The sequence below is a fragment of the Melanerpes formicivorus genome, unplaced genomic scaffold (assembly GCF_026170545.1).
Source record: "Melanerpes formicivorus ecotype bairdi unplaced genomic scaffold, bMelFor1.0.p_v2 SCAF_9, whole genome shotgun sequence".
Lineage (NCBI taxonomy): Eukaryota > Metazoa > Chordata > Aves > Piciformes > Picidae > Melanerpes > Melanerpes formicivorus.
In genome coordinates, this window is record NW_027142361.1 from 14,149,161 (window position 1) to 14,171,262 (window position 22,102).

The window sequence follows — 22,102 nt, forward strand, 5'->3', positions numbered from 1 at the left end:
TGACATTCCTGTGGGTAATGGTCTTGCTAAAAAGCTCATCAGGCTTGCTCCTTCTAATTATGCAAACATTCTGGCAAGCAGAATTGTGTCAAGAAATTATGGTGGAGCTCCTCCTACGGTTGGCCAATTCACTGATCAAATGAGACAATTGGAGGATAGCATGACATGTGTTTCTGTGGTTTCAGCCATTGAAACTCTGTCTGGTGAAATACAGAATTGCATGAGAGAGTTAAAGGATGAATTTAAAAACACCATATCCCAAATGGCACAAAGAGATAATTCCAATTCTTCCTCCTGGTGGATACAAGTTTCATCTGTGAGGAATAGACGTCCTCCAAGGAGGACATTCCAAAACAGATCAAATCAAACCAGACCACCAAGGCAGTCACGTAGGACTATTTGCATAACTCTGCGTGATCGGTTTGGTGAGAACATGAACCAGTGGGATGGCCAACCAACTTCTAAACTTTTCAGGAGACTAAGGGAATTGCAAAGTGGCAGAACCCGAGGTAGCAATACCAGAAGGGTAGCTGTTACTTCCACAGTTCCCCAGAACTAGTAGCTCCAACAGTGGCTGCAGCTATAACACTGCACACTGTGCACAATGCACATGTGGGCATGTTCCCCATAACTAGGGGTGCCCTGCCTCCCACCAGGGGGAGGAGAGGGATAATAGAGATAACAGAAACAATTGGGATGTGTACATCCAGTGGCCTGGCACTTCACAATTTCGGAAGTACAGGGCCTTGGTTGACACAGGAGCTCAGTGCACCATAATACCATCAAATTATCAGGGATCAGAGTCTATAACTATTCTGGGAGACACTGGTGGATCTCAAGAATTAAGTAAGGTGCAGGTTAATATAAGTTTATAGTTTCATAGTTTCATTCAGGGTTGGAAGGGACCACAAGGATCATCTAGTTCCAACCCCCCTGCCATGGGCAGGGACACCCCACACTAGATCAGGCTGGACAGAGCCTCATCCAGCCTGCTCTTAAACACCCCCAGGGACGGGGCCTCGACCACCTCCCTGGACAACCCATTCCAGGGTTTCACCACTCTCATGGTGAAGAACCTCCTCCTCACATCCAGCCTGAATCTCCCCACCTCCAGCTTCATTCCATTCCCCCTAGTCCTATAACTACCTGAGATCCTGAGAAGTCCTTCCCCAGCCTTCCTGTAGGCCCCCTTCAGATACTGGAAGGCGACAATTAGGTCACCTCGGAGCCTTCTCTTCTGCAGACTGTACAGCCCCAACTCCTTCAGTCTGTCCTCATAGGAGAGGTGCTCCAGCCCTCTGATCATCCTCGTGGCCCTTCTCTGGACACGTTCCAGCACCTCCACATCCCTCTTGTAATAGGGGCTCCAGAACTGGACACAGTACTCCAGGTGGGGTCTCACCAGGGCTGAGTAGAGGGGGAGGATCACCTCCCTCGACCTGCTAGCCACACTTCTCCTGATGCAGCCCAGGATCTGATTGGCTTTGCGGGCTGCAAGTGCACACTGAGAGCTCATGTTGAGCTTTTTGTCCACCAGCACCCCCAAGTCTCTCTCCTCAGGGCTATCCTCCAGCCAGGCACTGCCTAGCCTGTATTTGTGCCTGGGATTGCCTCGACCCAGATGCAGGACCCTGCACTTGCTCTTATTGAACTTCATGAGGTTGGCCTGTGCCCACCTCTCCAGCCTGTCAAGGTCCCTCTGGATGGCCTCCCTTCCCTCCAGCGTGTCTGCTGCACCACACAGCTTGGTGTCATCAGCAAACTTGCTGAGGGTGCACTCAATGCCACTGTCCATGTCCCCCACAAAGATGTTGAATAAGATAGGTCCCAGGACTGATCCCTGAGGGACTCCGCTTGTCACTGGCCTCCACTGGGACATGGAGCCATTGACAGCCACTCTTTGGGTGCGGCCATCAAGCCAGTTCCTTATCCATCTAGTGGTCCACCAATCAAACCCATGTGTCACCAGTTTGGAGACCAGGATGTGGTGCGGGACAGTGTCAAAGGCTTTGCTCAGGTCCAGGTAAACGACATCAGTTGCTCGCCCCTCATCTATTAATTTTGTCACCTGCTCATAGAAGGCCACCAGGTTGGTCAGGCAGGATTTGCCCTTGGCAAAGCCATGCTGACTGTTCCCAATCACCTCTTCACTATTCTTTTGAGCGAGTAGTGACTCCAGGAGGATCTGTTCCATGATCTTTCCAGGCACAGAGGTGAGACTGACTGGCCTGTAGTTCCCTGGTTCCTCCTTCTTGCCCTTTTTGAAGATGGGGGCAATGTTTCCCCTTTTCCAGTCTGTGGGGACTTCACCAGACTGCCAGGACTTTTGAAATATAATAGAGAGGGGTTTAGCAACCTCATCTGCCAGTTCTCTCAGTACCCGTGGGTGTAACCCGTCGGGTCCCATGGACTTGAACACTTTCAGGTTCTTCAGATGATCACGAACCTGATCTGCACTTACAATGGGCAGTTCTTCCTCCCCGTCCCTGGCTTTGACTTCCATAACATCAGGAGTGTGGCTAGAGGCCCTTGCAGTGAAGACTGAGGTAAAGAAGTTATTAAGTACCTCAGCCTTTTCCTCATCACAGGTGACCATGTCACCATTTTCTTTTCTGAGGGGGCCCACACCTTCCCTAGTCTTCTTCTTCCCATTAATATACCTGTAAAAGTTCTTAGTATTCCCTTTAATCTCCCTGGCTAGATTCAACTCAAACTCTGCTTTGGCTTTCCTGACCAGGACTCTTGCTGCTCGGGCAGCTTCCTTGTATTCCCCCTGTTCTACCTGTCCTTCCCTCCACTTCCTGTAGAGTTTCCTTTTAAGTAATAGTGTGTCCAGTAGCTCCTTGCCCATCCAGGCAGGCCTCCTAGCATTCTTACCTGCTTTTCTCTTTGTTGGTACACAGAGCTCCTGGACACAGAGGAGGTGGTCCTTGAATACTGACCAGCTGTCCTGGGTCCCTCTTCCCTCCAGGGCTTTGTCCCATGACACTTTGGCTAGCAGATCCCTGAAGCGATCAAAATCTGCATGCCTAAAGTCTAGGGTCATGAGCTTGGAATACTTCCTCCTGATTGCCCTGAGGATGTTAAATTCAACTGCTTCATGGTCACTGCAGCCAAGGCCGTCTATGAGCCTCACATTGCTTACCAGCCCTTCCCTGTTGGTGAGAACAAGGTCCACCATAGTACCATTTCTTGTTGGTTCCTCCACCATTTGGAGGAGGAAGTTGTCTTCTATGCAGTCCAGGAACATCCTGGATTGCTGGTGCCTTGCTGTGTTGTCCCTCCAGCAGTTTAACTGGTAAACAATGGAGGAAGCATACAGTTGTGACCGGACCTGATGCACCTTGTATTTTGGGAATTGATTTTCTGAGAGAGAAGCGTGTTTCAAAGACCCTAGAGGTTACAAATGGGCTTTTGGAGTAGCTTCTGTAGAAATTGATGGACAAAAACTAAAGCTGTCAGTGAGACCTGAGCTTTCTGATGAATCTGCAGTTGTGGGACAACATAAGATACAGGACACTAAATTGCCAGTTGCTTCTCAGACTGTGCATCACAGACAATACAGAACCAACCGTGACTCTTTGTTGCCCATTCAGAATCTGATTCGTCAGTTGGAGAGTCAGAAAGTCGTCAGCAAAACTCATTCACCTTTCAACAGTCCAGTGTGGCCTGTGCGAAAGCACAATGGAGACTGGCGTCTGACGGTCGACTACCGAGCCCTGAATGAAGTAACTCCACCTATGAGTGCAGCAGTACCAGACATGATGGAACTCCAGTATGAGCTGGAATCCAAAGAGGCCAAATGGTATGCTACCATAGACATTGCTAATGCATTTTTCTCTATTCCCATAGCAGAGGAATGGAAGCCTCAGTTTGCTTTCACCTGGAGAGGAATCCAGTACACTTTCAACAGACTGCCAATGGGCTGGATCCACAGCTCAAGCATCTGTCATGCAGTAATCCACGATGCTCTGGAGAAAGGCGGTGCTCCAGAACACATCAAGTTCATCGATGATATCATTGCCTGGGGTAAAACTGCTGAAGAAGTCTTTGAGAAAGGTAACAAAATCATTGACATTCTTCTGAATGCAGGTTTTGTCATCAAGCGAGACAAGGTGAAAGGACCTACCACAGAGATTCAGTTTCTGGGAGTGTGGTGGCAAGATGGACGCCGACTCATTCCAGTGGATGTGGTAAATAGAGTCTCTACCATGGCAAATCCCACAAACAAGCAAGAGACCCTACATTTCTTGGGGATCGTGGGATTTTGGAGACTGCACATTCCTGGATACAGTCAGATTGTGAAACCTCTGTATGATGTGACTCGAAAGAGAAACCATTTCCACTGGGGACCTGAACAAAAAGCAGCCTTTGACCAGATAAAGCAAGAGGTAGTTCAAGCAGTGGGTCTGGGACCTGTCCCAGATGGTCCAGACATTAAGAACATTTTGTACACGGCTGCAAGTGACAATGGTCCAACCTGGTGCTTGTGGCAAAAAGCTCCAGGTGAGACACGTGGACGACCTCTTGGTTTCTGGAGTCGAGGTTACAGAGGTTCAGAGGCAAATTATACTCCAACAGAGAAAGAGATTCTATCTGCCTATGAAGGAGTAAAAGCATCTTCTGAAGTGATTGGAACTGAATCACAACTTCTCTTAGCTCCCAGATTACCAGTTTTGAATTGGATGTTCAAAGGCAAAGGCTCCGCACCACATCATGCCACAGACTCAACATGGTCTAAGTGGATGACTCTGATAACACAGAGAGCTCGAATGGGAAATCTTGAAAGACCTGGTCTAGTGGATGTGATCTCAAGTTGGCCTGAAGGTACCAACTGTGCTAAACCTCCAGAGGAGAAAGTAACTCGTGCTGAGGAAGCTCCTCCTTACAATGACCTTTCTGATGATGAAAAGAAATATGCTTTGTTCACAGACGGTTCCTGTTGTCTTGTCGGAAACAAGCGAAGGTGGAAGTCTGCAGTGTGGAGTCCAACATGCCGAGTTGCAGTGGCGAAGGATGGAGAAGGAGAATCCAGTCAGTTCGCAGAGGTAAAAGCTGTCCAGCTAGCTCTCGACGTAGCTGAATGTGAGAGATGGCCAAAGCTTCATCTCTACACCGACACATGGATGGTAGCCAATGCTCTATGGGGTTGGCTAAAGAACTGGAAGAAGAGTGGTTGGCAGAGGAAAGGAAAACCCATTTGAGCAGCCAATCTGTGGCAGGACATTGCTGATCGAGTCGAGAGAATTCCAGTGAAAGTGGGACACATCGATGCTCACATTCCTAAGAGCAAAGCTACTGAGGAACAGCAACACAACCATCAGGCAGATCTAGCTGCAAGAGTTTCTCAAGTAGACATGGACTCTGATCTTGATCTCGACTGGAAACACCGAGGTGAGATATTCTTAGCTCGGTGGGCTCATGATTCGTCAGGCCATCAAGGCAGAGATGCAACATACCAATGGGCTCATGACAGATCCATAGACATTTCCATGGATGCTATCACACAAGTCATCCATGACTGTGACGTTTGTGCTGCTATTTAAGCAGGCAAAACAACTTAAGCCCTTGTGGTATGGTGACAGATGGTGCAAGTACAAATATGTTGAAGCTTGGCAGATTGACTGCATCACTCTACCACGTTCTCATTCTGGTAAGCAATACGTGCTTACTATGGTAGAGGCAAACACTGGATGGTTGGAAACTTATCCAGTTCCACATGCAACTGCACACAACAGCATCCTTGGTCTGGAGAGACAGATCCTGTGGAGACACGGAACTCCAGAGAGGATTGAGTCAGACAACAGAACTCATTTCAAGAACAACCTTGTAAAGAACTGGGCAAAAGAGCACGGTATTGAGTGGATATTCCACATTCCCTACTATGCACCAGCTTCAGGGAAGATTGAATGTTACAATGGTTTGTTGAAGACCACTCTTAAAGCCATGGGGTTGGATCTTTGAAAAACTGGGAAAAACATTTAGCACAAGCAACCTGGCTGGTAAATAGTAGAGGTTCAGTGAACCGAGCTAGACCTGCACATTCAGATCTGATACAGAAAGTGGAAGGAGATAGAGTTCCTGTTGTTAGAGAAAAGAATCTGTTAGGTAAAACTGTTTGGGTATTTTCTCCCTCAGGAGAGGCTAAACCTGTCCGAGGGGTGGTTTCAGCTGAAGGTCCGGGTCACACTTATTGGGTAATGCAAGAGAATGGTGAAATTCAGTGTATTACACAAAGAAATTTAACTTTAGCTGAAAGAGTTTAATTTCAAACTGTTGTACAGCTACATCGCGTCCAAAGGAAGAATCAACGAGGAATGTATGGTGCACGATCCCTGAGAGCCCTGAGTCAACTAAGAGACCCTGAGAATCCCTGTTTCCCTTTTCTTCAGTTCGTCGGCGAAGAAATGAACTGTTTTCCATTTTTCTCATTTTCTGATTTTCTTGGACTTTTGAATCATCTACATCTGAGTATAGCCGGAATGGACTATGAACTTTACTTACAAACTGTAAATATTGTCTTGGATTGGATGGACAGTATGAACAGCCAATGAAATTGTTTAGAAGGGGTGGACTGTGACCGTTTGAGGCTGCGCCTTTAAGAAAGGGACACTGTGACTGAATGTTTTATAAACAAAAGACAGGTCTAAACTAATTTCATTGGTGGATTGGTAGATTACAGCTTTGAACTCTGCGTCCAGCAGAGAATTCTCTCAGTTTGCACTTTTTCCTCCTTTCGCGCTTGCGGCTTCTGGGCTTTCTGCCAGACTGACCTTGGAACTGATAAACATGAGGCCTGAAAAAAAAAAACATCTACTAACATTTTTGCTCTAATTATAACCGCTTTTAATTAACAATTGTTCCTTTTCTCTCTTTCTAACACTCTCTGGGGAAAAAGGAGAGAGAAGGGGGTACAGGGGGAACCGTCCTCCTGGCGGGGGAGGGGAATCTCATTCCTGTGTTACTTTGTTGTATATTTCTGTGTATATATTGTAAATACTGTAAATTGTGCGTGTATATATATATATATATATTCTGCAGCCCCTAAAAACCGCTTGTAAATATAGCACATTCCTTTGCTTATCCGGCTGTGGTTTTCTTTCAATTGTTTTTTCCCTTCACTTTGTGGGGGGGAGAAGGCTGAGGCCTTCCCCTCAACCCTGGACACCCGTGCAGCAGAATTGTTTCCCTGCCCACAGCCAGAAGTAAGTGCTTAGTGAAGCTCGAGTGCCATCTTTGCCTCTCTAAGAGCAGCCACAGTGGTGGGACACCCCCCTGCCCTGAGATGTCTGCTTTTGATTCAGAGGCTGCAGCTGCCCTTTACCTGAGAGACAGCTTGAGAAAACCTGGTTCAGAAACTCCAGCAACTCCATCAGGAGCAGCTTCACCTACATCTTCTGGGGACTGGAACTAGGATGATTCCTCACAACTGCTACTGGGTACTTCAGGGGGATACCTAGCAGAAAACTTCTCTGGTGACATAGAGAAAATGGGGTTCACAGTGTGATGGCAACTGGCTGAAGAGCCTAGGAAAGCTGCTGGGCATTTGCTGCTGAAAATGAGAAAAGCAGTCAGTACTGAGAAGTTTCTCATATTGATGGCAAAGGATTTAGATTTCTGTGCAAGGAACACCTTTGCCTTTTTGAGATACTTCCATCAACCTCAACACAATCCTTCCCAGAGACCTGCTGAGCAGACTGATGCATGGAGGCAGAGCTAGAGCAGCAGAGCACAAAGGTAGCCTGACTGAAATCAGGAACATATGGGAAATACATTGTTGGAGTGAAACCTACATACATTGCATTTTGAGACTTAGAGCTGCTAACTTGTGAAAAAAAGCTGAGCTCAGAATCTCTCCTGCATTTCCCTTTCCCTTAAAACATTTGGTCCACTGATACCTGAAGTTGTCTCCAAGGCTTTACAGCTGACTGCATTGATCATTCAATAATTAAGTACTGTATGCAGCTGGCTGTTATGCAGACGGCTGTTATGCAGCCTCTGAAACCTAGTGAGTAAACACATGCCTCAAAATTCAGAAATTATCTTGGGATCTACCTGCATCTTTTGAAGGGCAAGTGTCAATGACAGTGTGGCCAAGTGAGTATGAGCAAAGAAGCCTCTGATTTATCTGCTGTATGCTGGAGAAAATGGAGTCAAACAGGATTTGGGGGCTCACCGTTTGGATGAACTTGTTGCATATCACCTTCTTGTCACCCCTACAGAAAAAGGCAGACAAAAATGACTATCAGTGAAGCCAGTTCTGCCCATTCTGGTTACCCTGCTGTCTGTATGCAGTACGGTTTACTACTGCCAAGAACAGGCTGTTGCAGTTTTGTACACTGCTGTCTATCAGAAGCCAACTTGAGCAGAAAATTAAAAAAAAACAGCTTCTGAACTTCCAAACTTCTGGCAACCTGCCTTTCTGAGCACTTTTAGCACACCACTTAAGTTCTACATCTATGAAACAAGGGACAGCAGTAGAGGCTTTTCAGGTCCAGCTCCACAGTGGCTCAGCTGGCCAATGCTCCCATAGGGAAATCACATCTGTTGCTCACCACAATAAGATCTGGGTGATTCCCTGCAGATGGGATAATGCACATCTGTCCTGGCTTCAGCTGGGACAGAGCTACTTTTCCTTCCTGATAGCTAGAATAGTGCCAGGTTCTGGATTCAGCAGGAGAAGAATGCTAATGTTTTCAATTGTTGATAAGGAATCCAACTTCCCATGTTTATCCAGTGTGCAGGAGCAGCAGAAGCTGGGAGGGAGCATGGCCAGGACACCAGACCTCAAATAGCCAAAGGGATATTCTTTATCATAAAACATCATGCCCAGTATATAAACTGTGGGGGAATTGGCTGGGGGAATGGATCTCTGCTGGAGCATTGGTCAGTGGATGTTGAGCAACTGCATTGTGCACCACTTGTCCTTTCCATGGGGTTTATTTCTTTATCCCCCCTCATTATATTCCTTTTCATTACAATTATTGTAAGATTTTATTTTAGTTAATAAAATATTATCTCAACCTATGAGTTTTACTTTGTTTTTCAATTCTCCTCCTTACTAGCGACTGCATGGGGTTCAGCTGCTGGCTGGGGTTAAGCCATGACAGCATCACAGTTGAGGATCAAGCAGGACATTGGTACAGTAGTACCAGAAAGTCCACTCCATGGCAGGATGGAGACTGCTGCCCTCTCCTCATAGAATTATGGAACTGGAGCATCTTTCTGATGAGCAAAGGCTGGGACTGGGGCTGTTTAGTCTGGTGAAAAGCAGACTGAGAGAATGTCTCAATGCTCATGAATATCTAAAAGGTGGCAGTCAAGAGGATGGGGCTGGACTCTTCTCAGTGGTGTCCAATGACAGGACAAGGGGTACAAACTGCAACCCAGGAGGTTCTATCTGAACATGAAGCAAAAATTCTCCCGTGATGTTGACAGAGCCCTGGAACAGACTGCCCAGAGAGGTTGTGGAGTCTCCTTCTCTGCAGAGATTCCAAACCTGCCTGGAAGCTATGCTGGGCAACCTACTCTGGGTGACTCTCCTTTAGCAGGAGGGGTTGGACTAGAAGATCTCCCTTCCAACATCCACCATGCTGGGATTTTGCGATTCTGTAATCACAAAATGGTTTGGGTGGGAAGGGACCCTTACAGGTCCAGTAGTCCAACCTCCCCACAGTGAGCAGGGACATTCTCCACCATGCCAGGCTGCTCAGAGACCCATCCAACCTTGCCTGACAAATTATCACAGTATCACAGTATAACTAAGGTTGGAAGAGACCTCGAGGATCATCGAGTCCAACCTGTCACCACAGACCTCATGACTAGACCATGGCACCAAGTGGACTCACCACTCCTCTCCAATCCTGTACACATAGACGATGTTGTCTGTTTGGCCGATGGCAATTTTGGTGGAGTCCGGCGAGAAGGCCATGCCTTTGACCACATAGCTTCTCCAGCCGTACTGTGGGGAGGACAGTGGGGTGAACCCCCAGGGAGGGCTGGCCGGCTCCGGGCCACCGCAGGGTTCCCTGGTGGCACCAGCAGTTCGGTTCCCGGTTCCCAGTCCCGACCCCTCACCTTGGCGTCGGCGGGCTTGGTGGAGAACTTGTCTCGCCGCTCGCCGTGCTCATCGTAGAGCAGCACGACCCTCTCCGCCGTGCAGACGGCGAACCGGGAGCTGCTGACCGACCACGCCATGCATGTCACCCGGGCGGTCCCGTCCTGGGGGCACACACAGGCTCAGCACGCCCGGCTCGCTCCCTCCCCGATCTGCTCTCCCCCGCCCCGGCCCAGCCCGCTCGCCCTGGCCCGTCCTGGGGATACACACAGGCTCCGCACCCCCGGCCCACCCCGCGATCCCCGCCTGGCCCGGCCCGTTCCCCCTCTCCCAGCCTGGTCTGACCTGCGGGGCCAGTAAGGTCCGCACATGCCGCAGTTACATCGCACCGAACGCCGGGATCGAGGCAAGGACCTCCTGGAGAAGAGGAGGCTCAGGGGTGACCTCATTGCCCTCTACAACTACCTGAAGGGTGGTTGTAGCCAGGAAGGGCTTGGCCTCTTCTCCCAGGCAACCAGCACCAGAACAAGGGGACACAGTCTCAAGCTGCGCCAGGGGAGGTTTAGACTCGAGGTGAGGAGGAAGTTCTTCACCGAGCGAGTCATTCGTCATTGGAACGGGTTGCCCAGGGAGGTGGTTGAGTCATCGACCCTGGAGGCGTTCAAGGGGAGATTGGACGTGGCCCTTGGTGCCATGGTCTAGTCATGGGGTCTGTGTTGATAGGTTGGACTCGATGATCCTCGAGGTCCTTTCCAACCTAAGTCATACTGTGATACTGTGATACTGTGATACCGGGACCGGGACCAGGACGGGCCCATGCCGCCACCGCCGCCGCCGCCGCCGCGCCCACCTCACCCCGCCCTCGTTGCCACGGCAACCGCAGCGCCTCCGCCGCTGCTAACGTCATCGCGCCGAGCCCCGCGGCGGACGCCGCTCCCCCACCGCCCGGGTCTGCTGTCGCGCTGCTACCGGCTTGGCTGGGCTCGGCTCGGCTCGGCTCTGGCATGGAGGCGCTGCGGGCGGCGGGACGCGCCGTGCTGCGAAGCCCGCGCCTCTCCCGGCACAGCCTGGGGCTCCGCCGGCGGCGCAGTGAGTGGGGGCCGCGGGGAGCGAGAGTCAGACGGGGGACAGGACGGGATGGGACAGGGCATCGCATCGCTCCGGGCGGGGAGTCTGCATCTCGGTCGGGTTGGGCCCAGGGCACGGCCGCTGCCTGCTGCGGGGAGCGGTGCGGAGCACGGCTGTGGGGCCGCGGGCCGGGGCGGACTGGCAGCTCTGCGAGATCCGGGAACGGGGAACGGGCTGCGGCTATGCCGCAGGGCAGCGGAGGGTGCAGTGGGGCAGGCTGGGACAGGACCTGGGGCAGGCTGTGGGGCAGCAGGCCACGGTGGGCAGCAGCGATGTGGGGCTGCTCGCCCGCTCCTCCCTGCCAGGTTCCCCTGGCCACCAGCCTCTTGCCCCACTTTCCAATCGAGGCCACCCGCAGCGGTGGGCTGAAGTGCCTGGGGCGGCCGTGATGGGTGTTGATGGAGATGCCGGGTGCTGGAACACGCTGTGCCTCATCCGAGGGTACCTTCCTGGGCTCCGCAGGCCTTTCTCCTGCCTCAGCCCCTGCACCAGGTCCTCTGCAGATGTGAGCATAGAATCATGGAATCGTTCTGGTTGGAAAAGACCTCTAAGAGATCATCAAGTCCAACCATTAACCCAGCACTGCCATGTCCCACTAATCCATGTCCCTCAGCACCACCCCTACATGGCTTTTAAACCTCTCCATGGATGGGAACTGCACCACTGCCACTGACAGCCTATTGCAGGGCTTGACACCCCTTTTGGGGAAGAAATTGTTCCTCATGTCCAATCTAAATCTCCTTTGGTGCAACTGGAGACCATTTCCTCTTGTCCTATCGCTTGTTCCTTGGGAGAAGAGTCTCACACAGGCCTGCATGCCACTGACTGCCACACCACCTGTGGTATAAGCAGCTCTGATACTGGTCTCACAGGCACATGTGGGAGCCCTGGGGACCAAGGGAGGTGTGCCTGGGCTGTTTTGGTCACAGCTGGAGGGTCTGAGCTTGCTCTGGCAGCTGAAACGCGTGTGGGCTCTATCTCAAAGTTCAGAGTCAGTTGGTGCTCTCCTATCCTGGGCAGAGGTCCTACGTGGCACCAGGTGGGTTCCCTGGCAGTTGTCATTTGTGCAGGAGTATGCTGTGCAAATACAGTCTCCTGATTTCCCTGTGGGTTCAGGTTATTCCAATTATGAGTTGAGCCTTCTGCAAGTGTGCCAGTAATGTTCAGGGAGCTAATCCCAGGAAAGAGATGAAAAATAACCCTGAACAGTACTGGCAAAGTTGTAAACAGTAGATACCTGAGCAATTCCCAAGGCAGGGTGCAGACCTGCTGAGTGCAGCACAACATGTAATGTCTGTTCCCTCCCTCCTCTGTGAGCTGAATCTCCAAGGAGAGACTGTGACTCACCATGTCTTTGGCCCTTCTGAATATCTCCCCTCTCACCATCCTTGTACTCTTTGGCATCTAGGTAAACATGCTGACAGGTCTCCTTGAAAACTGTCACCAGGCAGTACTTGGCACAAGGGACCCTTGTGTCCAGGCACGCTGGTCTGATAACCAAAGCTTTTGCCTTTGATGAGAGTGAACTTGCTGTTGAAACTTTGCCCTGTGGGAGCAGAGGTTGAGTGGATGGTTCTGAGGAGCTTGGTTTGTATGTTCTGTGTCCACAGTGGTTGTGTGAGGGCAGATGTAGGGCTATGACTCCTTCCACCAGCTGTGAGGCAGAACATGCTGGTGAAACAGGCTGGCTTCTGAAGGAAGCTGGAGATGCTGAGGACTGGCCCTAGGGAATCTTTCTTGACTGAACAGATACTCTGCTTATTGGGTTTTCTACTTAATTTTTTAATTTCTTGTCTGCAGCAAAGGGATTTGAAAAGCGAGGGCAGAGGAAACAGAAGCTGGTGCCCCTTTAATTCTGTGACCTGCAAAGTAATGCATGGGGGAGCTCTCTTCCCTCTGTGCCTTGGAGTTCATCCATAAAACATGTTTTCCAGGAAGCTAGTTTGTGTCCTTGAAATGCCAATCTCAGCTCTTCCTTATCACAGAATCTTTGTGGTGCAACTGCTGCTCAGCCACCTCAGCTTGAATGGCAAGTGCTGGAGGAGCTGCCCCTTCCCTGCCACCTGCAGGCTCTGACTGGGCTAATGTGGAGATTTTGATCTGACCAAGTGTGGCAGTAAATGCCAGAAGTGTGCCAGTGGCTTAGGTGGGTGAGATGAGTGCTCTGCTGAGAACATCCTGCTCATAGAGAAACAGATGAGACTCAGGAATGAGGACTTTGCAGGTAACAGTGAACACTGCAGCATCTGAGGCCCTTTGCAGATATTCAGTAGCTTACCATCTGTGCTGATGGAGCCTGTATCTCCATGGATGGAGGACCAAAGATGTGAGGGCAAACTGTCCTCTCATTCTGTTCCTCTTCCAAGAATGTCACAAAGTCAGGAGAGTGCCCAGTTGAGTGCAAGAGGCAGCAGTGAGGCTGCAGCAGGTTGTGGGGGGGAGGTTCTGCTGGGACCAGCCATGGGGCCTCTGGCTCACAGCTTCTAAGATGTTTTGTCTTTGCAGAGCTTCCTGAGAGCTGGGCTGATATGCAGGAGCCGCTGCTTGAGGGGATGTGCTTCACACTCAAGTATCTAGGCATGACACTGGTAGAAAAACCCAAAGGAGAAGACATGGCTGCTGCTGCCATCCGAAGGATTGTGGCCACGGTGAGAGCCAGGGTGGAGAAGAGACAATTCACAGCCCAGGCCCTGGACTCCAGGAAGGGTCTCTGTCTCAGCTCTGAACCCCAGTGAGGGAATGAGCTGTCCCCAAAGGGAGGGTGAGATGTAGGAGGCTGGCTGTCCCTGCCTATGTCAGTGGGTAAGCTGTGTCCTGCAGGCCAGCCATTGCTGCTTTCTTCCACACCAGGAGCATGGTTGGGAGCAGACATGTGCCAGTCACAGCATAGAGAGGAGGGGGAAGTGCCAGGGAGGTGAGTCTGTCATAGAATCATAGAAATCTTAGGGGTTGGAAGGGACCCCTAGAGATCATCTAGTACAACCACCCTGTCAAAGCAGGATCACCTAGGGCAGGCTACACAGGAGCATATCCAGGTGGGTTTTGAAAGTCTCCAGAGGAGACTCCACAACCTCTCTGGGCAGCCTGTTCCAGTGCTCTGTCACCCTCACCATAAAGATGTTTCTCCTCATGTTGAGGCAGACCTTCCTGTGTTCTAACTTAGCATTGTTCCTTGTCCCATTACTAGGCACCATGAAAGAGACTGTCACCTTCTTTTGACACCCACCCCTCAGATATTTATAGACATTAAGATCCCCTCTCAGCCTTCTCTTCTCAAGACTATACAGCCCCAGTTCTCTCAGTCCTTTCCCCTGTGCTTGTCAATGGTGTGCATGCATTCCCAGGGGTGCTCTGTGCAGGTCATGCCTGGGCTCTGCTTTCCCACCCCTGCAACAGGAGCTTTGCAGCAAGGGTCCAGGTGGGTGGCACTCCATACAGGGTCTGGGAACTCCTGCCAGTGACAGATGACAGTCCTTGCCAGATTTACAGAGGTGTCTGTTGTCTCCCCACTGGCAGGCACGGGTGGGAGCTCGCAAGTTCCAGAAGGTGATTCTGACAGTGTCTCCAAGGGGCATCTCACTGCAGGATGCAGACACCAAGGAGATGGTTGAGAACATCTCTATTTACAGGTGGGCATGGCATGTGGTATGGCATGTGGAGGTATTCACCAGCAGCTGGATAGAGACCAATGGGATCTTGAGCAGCCAGAGAGGGCTGCCCTTCTGCCAGTGGTACCTTCAAGCTTAGGTCTTCCTTGGCTCCCTGAGGTCTGTGCCCTCTCTCTGCTGTGTCTTACAGTATTGCCTGGGGCTGGTTGCAGGCAGGGTCCTTAGTTCTGGCTCAGTAGATTTGTCTTTCCCTGGACCCAGCTTTTCTGTTCTGATGTTCAAGCAGGAATAGGCTGATGGTTAGGAAGTCCCTGCTTGTCTGTCTCTCCACAGACACAGGACCACCATTTTGGCTGCAATGACAGGAGGGTGTCATTGGCTGATTGGGGATGGCTAAAGGCAGTTGCTGTGGGAGCTGATGTGGGGGTTTTCTGCTGCTGCCAGCTGTGCTTTGGCCAAGTTGGGTGTCTGTGGGTGGTGGGTGCGATGGGAGCATGGCTGCAGGCTGGTGGCTGGAAGGGAAGCAGATACAGGACATCTCTTTGGTGCTGCCAGAAGGTTGGGCTACCTTATCAGCGGGGGCAGATGAAAGCCTCAGGCTGTCAGCTAGGAGCTCAGCAGAAGAGCTGTGCTGGGGTCCTTACTGCCCTGAGCAGCTCCTCTCTGCCTGCAGGATCTCCTACTGCACAACAGACAAGCTGCAGAACAAAGTCTTCGCTTATGTTGCCCAGAGCCAGGAGAGTGGGGCACTGGAGTGCCATGCCTTCCTCTCACCCAAAAAGAAGATTGTAAGCATTTCCCTTCTGCTCTTGGCTCCATGAGGTAAGGGTGGGAGCAAGAGCCTTCCTTCTCCATCTTAAGAGAGAGAAGGTCCTGATCTCTGTGCACCTTGGCTGAAAATAAAGCCAGGGAGCATGTATGCTCATGATGCAGAGGCAGGTAGTGAGCAAAAAAGGAGGTTCTTCTATCTCAGCTCCTCTGGCATCTCCTCTGGGGGTCTGTGGGGGTCTGCTCTGCAGACAAAGGCAACAAAGGAAGCCTGGGGCCTCTAGGTTTCATGGCAGTGTGGTTGTCCTGGATTGAGGGCCCAGATGGAAGCAGGCATCCTCTCTTTCTCATACACAGGCCCAGGCTGTGACTCTGACTGTGGCCCAGGCCTTCCAGATGGCATTGGATCTCTGGGAAGCAGCACATACAGGTAGGAGGAATCTCTCAAATGTGTCCCTCTGCTTAGCCCTGGGACAGGGGTCTCCCATGTGGAACCCTGTCCTGGGCTGTGTGGAGAGATGGCTCACTGCTTGTCTGGTGAGACACCAAACAGGGAGAGCCTTGTCCCTGCCGTGGTGTTCTCTGCTGCTGCACTTCATGCCAGCCTGCACTGTCTCTGTCTGGGTGGGTGTGGGGCTGTCCCTGCTGTCCATGCTGAACTCCTCTGCACTGCTGAGCTGTAGCACACTTGGGGGCCCTGTGGCACCTGCCCTGAGCACTGATCCTGCACTCTCATTTCCACCCCTCCCCTGGGCACAATGGGGGCATCTGCCCCTTGCCCACAGTCCTGCCTGTACCTCCCCAGGTTGTAGGTACTAACTCTGCTGCTTTTGCCCTGTCCCAGGCTCTAGGCAGGAACAGCCCCTTCACCCTTCATGTGTCTTGGAGAGCAGTGAGCCCAGCAGACCCAGTGAGCCAGCCCCCCCGGGGAGCCCTCCCTTCAGACACCAGTTTGGGGTACAGTATGTGCAAGTCTGGCCCATGCCCAGGGAATGCCTCACATTAGGGAAGGAAAAGAGTAACCCTTATGCAGCTCCCTCCTTCTGACCTTCCAGGACCCTGTTAATGTTTGTGTAGCCTCCCTTGCCTGACATGAAGAAGGGGACTGTGCTCTGCTGGCTCCCAAGGCAGGCATGGTTCCTTGGGAGCTCTCCTGTCAGGCCCAGCATTGCTGCATCCCTCAGCCCTGCTCAGACATGGAGTTGGGACCTGCTCTGCACACTTAGTGCCATGGCTAGAAGTGAGATGCTGTCTCTGAAGGAGAGGAATTTTTAGTCATCATCTTGCCAGCCTGGGCTGTGTGGTCAGCCCTGCCCATCTGCACTACACCCTCTGCACATCCAGAGCCCAGCAAAGCATTGCCAGAGTTGCTGTTCTCACAGTGTCCCTGCCCAGGAGCCTCTGGATGCTTGGTTCTTGGCCTCACGCTTGCAGTGGTGGCCCAGCCTGGGGCATCTCATGCTTACAGCCTGCTCCTGGGTGGTCCCTCTGCCTGACCCTCCAGCTAAAGATGTCTCTGGGCAAAGGTGCTCTGGGTGCAGCAGCCATCTTGGCTTGTTTCCTGCTCACAGCCCTTGTTTGTGCTCTGCTGACTGGAGGAGGTGTGAGCAGAGCTGAAGTCTCTTTGCCCTTATGCCTGAGCCCTGAAGATTTCAGTAGCAGAGTGCTGCAGGTGCCACCTTTTCGCCTTTGCCTGTGCCTGGTGGGTGACCATGTCTTGTAGTGGGGCTGGGGACTGCCCTGTGCCTCTAGAACAGGCTCTGGGCAGCCCAGTCCTGCTCCTGACATAGACTGATCCAGGCAGTAAGGTGTCATGGTTGGCTTTGTTTGTTTGCCAGGAGGAGGAAGAGGAGGAGGAAGATGATAACATCGGCAAAACCTTATCTAGGTAGGTGATGAGTAGCTGCGTATGTTCAGGGAGCCCTCTGATGAGCCCTGTCTTCTTTCCTTCTCTGTACTCCATGCAAGGGGAGCTGCTGAGGCCTTGAGCATAGTGGGAGCATGGAGGAGATCTGCATGGAATCAGGGGAGAGCTTCTTGCTGTTCTCTGTGCTTTGATCAAGTGAACAGGGAATGATGCTGTAGTAGGGAAGATGCTCACCCTTAGGATGTACCCAGAGATGGTACTTATTCTGTTTCTGCCTCTGTTTATTGAGGCCAGCTGTCAAGGGTTAACCTCCACCTTACTTAACTCTTGAGATCCACCAGTGACTCCCAAAATACTTATAGACTCTGATCCCTGGTAATTTGATAGTATTATGGTGCACTAAGCTCCTGTGTCAACCAAGGCCCTGTACTTCCGAAATTGTGAAGTGCCAGGCCACTGGATGTACACTTCCCAATAGATTCTGTTATCTCTATTATCCCTCTCCTCCCCCTGGTGGGAGGCAGGGCACCCCTAGTTATGGGGAATATGCCCACATGTGCATTGAGCACTGTGTGCAGTAATATAGCTGGAGCCACTGTTGGAGCTACTAGAGTTGTTCTGGGGAGCTGTGGAAGTAACAGCTACCCTTCTGGTATTGCTACCTCGGGTTCTGCCACTTTGCAGTTCCCTCAGTCTCCTGAAAATATTAGAAGTTGGTTGGCCATCCCAGCGGTTCATGTTCTCACCAAACTGATCACGCAGAGTTATCCAAATGGTCCTACGTGATTGCCTTGGTGGTCTGTTTTAGTTTAATGTGTTTTGGAATGACCTCCTTGGAGGACGTCTATTCCTCACAGATGAAACTTGTATCCACCTGGGGGAAGAATTGTCATTATCTCTTTGTGCCAATTGGGATATGGAATTTTTAAATTCATCCTTCAACTCTCTCATGCAATTCTCAATTTTTCCAGACAGAGTTTCAATGGCTGAAACCAAAGAAACACATGTCATGCTATCCTCCAATTGTCTCATTTGATCAGTGAATTGGCCAACCATAGGAGGAGCTCCACCATAATTTCTTAACACAATTCTGCTTGCCAGAATGTTTGCATAATTAGAAGGAGCAAGTTTGATGAGCTTTTTAGCAAGACCATTACCCACAGGAATGTCATCAGGATTCAGAGTTTCATGTTCACCATAGAGTATCTCTCTAACAGCAAATTCTCTCAGGCGCTTAATTCCCTCATCTATGTTAGTCCAGGGTTTAGGATTCCATGGAAGATCATCTCGGGAAGGGTATCTCAGGGCAACTGCAAATAAAAGGCGTGCCCACAAATTAACCTTACCGAGAATCTTGGCTAGATGTCTATCTATTCCATTATCCTTCGAGAGATTTCCTAGCTGAGCTGCTGACTTGTCTCCAACTATTAGAGCTGGAGCACCTGTATCATAGCACCTACTAAGCCAAGTTAGAATTGGCTCCTTATCTGCTCTGGTGTAATCTTTACAGACGTTTCTTAGCTCTTCGCGAGGTGAAGGACACCCAGAAAGGTCATCATCTTCTCCATCTATCACATCTTCCTGAACATGTTGTCCCCATAATCCTGCTGTCACTCTCTTAAGGATCTCTCTAAGCTGAGAAGCGCCCTTAGCTGCTGTCCTAGCTGCATCTCTTTCTGGTGTTGATCTCAGTAATTCAGCTAGATCTTTAAAACAAATCTTCTTTTCCTCCTCAGCAGGATCTTTTCTAGTAGAAGATCCCTCACCAGGATCAGTCTCCTGCTCTTCTTCCCCATTAGCTCCTGGATCATCTTTGGCCTTTCCACTTCTAGTCTTTAAAACTGCTACTTGCTTAATTGGAGCTGTGTTTGAATTTACAGCCAGCTTGACAGAAGCTGACAGGTTTTGAGACAGATCAGCTGCTGTGGTAGTGGCTTCCGGTCCTGCTGTGCAAGGAGGCGGAAACGACTGTGCCTCGTTAATGGCCGAAGAAGAAGGAGGGGGAGCCGCCATGTTGGGAGTTGCTGCCACCCGTGGCAGCTTGCCAGAATCAGCCACAGAGCCATTCAAAGCAGCTTTTCCAATAGACTTTTTAGCTTTCTCTTTAACTGACACAGATTCTCCACTCTCCTCATCGCTGGACGTCTCTGGGGCTGACCCAGAGGAACGCCGCTGCTTCTTTGATCTATGCTTAATAATAAAACACGCCCTGGACACCTTTTTCTCCCGACGCAAGGAAAATAGCAAATATGCAATCACTATCAGCAGCAGCAGATTCACACACATCAAATAAATCACCTTTGGATCCCAGCCATCACTTAAAGTTACTCTTTCCCCCACTGGGATCTTAAACTCCTTTATCTCAATCGGGAGAGTGCTAGAGGTCACATTCCTGTATCTCACAGTCCAGAAAAAATCCAGGCAGCGACCATACAGGAGCCTCACCCTGTACATAAACCACAAATAAATTTTGTGCATCAAATATTTACCCAGATGATCCATAAGGAGGCCCAGACAATACTTGTAGACCAGAACCCCAAAAATTGAGAAAAACATACGCTCCAAAATCCAAAACACCTTCATGTTTGCTAGTCCGGCTCGAGCAAACAATAAATCAAGCTAATTATCCTCAAGCCCCATGTTGGGCACCAAAAAAATGTCGAGGGTTAGAGAGAAAGTCTCAGCCTTCTCCCCCCACAAAGAAAAAAAAAGAAATAAAACCCACAGCTAGCTACAGCCAGAGAAGCAAAAAAAGGGAAGTGCTATATTTACAAGCAATTTTTAGGGAATGCAGGATATATATATACATGATTTACAGTATTTACAATATATACACAGAAATATACAGCAAAGTAAAAAAAACCAATAATACAAGAATGAAATTCCCCACCCCCCTTTCTGGAGGAGGGTTCCCCCCCTGTACCCCCTTCTCTCCTCTTTTTCCCCAAAGAGGGTTAGAAAGAGAGATAAAGAGCAGTTGTTAATTAAAACAAAGTGTTAGTAGGCCACGCTTATCTGTCCAAGGTCAGTCTGGCAGAGAGCCTAGAAGCGGATGAGCTGCAAAAAGGGAGGAGGGAAGAGTGAACTGAGGAAAGTCTCAGCAGCACTCAAAGTTGCATTCTACCAATCTACCAATGAAATTCGTTTAGACCTGTCTTTTGTTTACAAACCATTCAGCCACAGTGCCCCAGCACTGTCCCTTTCTTAAAGGCACAGCCTCAAACGGTCACACCAGCCTATCCAGACATACTTCTCAAGTGGCACTCAGACTTCTCCCACTGATTTCCCTGGTTTTGGGCCAGGATGGAGGCCTGGTTGTGGTGACTTCTGCATGGAATATGGTCTGGGGCTGAGCTCACTGGTGTCTGTCCGATGCTTGGGAGGAGCTGATGGTACCAGTTCAGCAGTGGAGGATTAACCCATAGGTGTTTGCTGAAGTGCCTGTGGTGATGGGTGCAAGAGGCCTGTTCCATCATTGCTGTTCTCCATGTGCCTGGCACCTGGCTGGGGTCTGACAGCACTGAGCCTGGTCTGAGCTGGTGTCAGCTGGCCATCACTCCATGCACAAGCAGGAGAGATGTCTGTGCAGGGCCTTGGGAAGTGGCAGCTCTTTGTATGTGGGGGCTCCTGATGGGGTGGGGATGTGGCTTTGCAGCCTCAGGACAGGCTGGACTGTGGAAAGGGTTTGGTGGCTACTGGGCTTCTGCACTCTTAAGTGCCTGGTACTGCTGCACCATGCTAGTGTTGTCAAGGTGCTGCATATCAGCAGGCCTCGCTTGGTGTCTAATAGGTGCTCTGTTCTCTTCCAAAGCAGCACAGAGAAGCTGGGGAAGGGAGCCCACAGCCCAGCAGGTACGTTTCTTCCTTCAGTGCTGAGCTGCCATATCCCCAGCATGGCCTCTGCAGCAGAAGGTGGTGGCTCACCTGGGAAGGTCTGCCTCCCAGGCTGTGCTGGGCTCCAAACCACACACCTCATGGTCTTCTTTCATCTCGCTTTTCAGGGTCAGCACCTCTTATGCCCAGAGCAAGCTCTCCTACTGCACAGCTCCTGTGCTACCGTCTGGGACAACCCCCAGATAGCTGGAGGGGGCCAGGAGGGGTTGGAGACCTCCCTACAGTTGGCCTCAGGACTGCTGGCCCTGAGACTCCTCTGGGCTAAGCTAAATCTCGGCGACAATGGACCAGCCACTCAGGATTCACCCTATGCCTGCCCCTGGGCCAGACAGCGCCTGCCCCTGGCATTGCCTGCCAGGCTTGGGGCCTGCTGGCACCGCTGCCATGCGGTGCACAGACTGCAACGCCTGCTCCTTGTCCTGCATGAACCGCTGCAGCTGCTCCCTGCTTCCATCTCAGGCTGGTGGACCAGTGCTCCCTGCTCTGCACACTCCCAGTGCAGGCAGAGCAGCCCAAGTGCACCTCATGCTATGCCGTGTGCCCTGCCTCGCTCACCTCTCCTGCCCTGCTCCTTGTGGTGGCAACTGGGGACCAGCTGAGGCTGAGCAGCCCCTGGAGATGGTGGAGGATTTGCTCAGCATGCGTGACCCTCAGGAAGCTGGAGGAGTGAGGAAGGCCTTTCCCCTGCAGTTCAGCCCCACACCTTCTCACGAGTGAGATGAGCTGGTTTTTAAAGGAAAGTTCTGCCTTTCTAGGGAAATAAACTAAGTTTTTTACTGT

General features: G+C 50.9%; 1 protein-coding gene across 7 annotated transcripts; it reads left to right on the forward strand.

Moving 5' to 3' along the window:
• The first annotated feature begins 11,031 nt into the window (after positions 1-11,031).
• Positions 11,032-22,098, forward strand: LOC137443417 (low density lipoprotein receptor adapter protein 1-like). Of its 7 annotated transcripts, none has more exons than XM_068143103.1 (9): positions 11,032-11,146; positions 13,691-13,833; positions 14,702-14,814; positions 15,467-15,581; positions 15,919-15,991; positions 16,406-16,518; positions 17,400-17,449; positions 21,240-21,280; positions 21,430-21,671. In XM_068143103.1, the coding sequence occupies exons 1-9, from the start codon at positions 11,062-11,064 to the stop codon at positions 21,585-21,587; spliced, it is 891 nt and encodes a 296-aa protein (XP_067999204.1). In that variant the 5' UTR covers positions 11,032-11,061; the 3' UTR covers positions 21,588-21,671. The 7 variants fall into 7 exon arrangements, with proteins under 7 accessions (XP_067999204.1, XP_067999205.1, XP_067999208.1 ...); XM_068143104.1 differs by having other exon boundaries at positions 21,243-21,280; XM_068143107.1 differs by lacking the exons at positions 21,240-21,280; positions 21,430-21,671 and adding an exon at positions 19,309-21,214.
• The last annotated feature ends 4 nt before the right edge of the window (positions 22,099-22,102 follow it).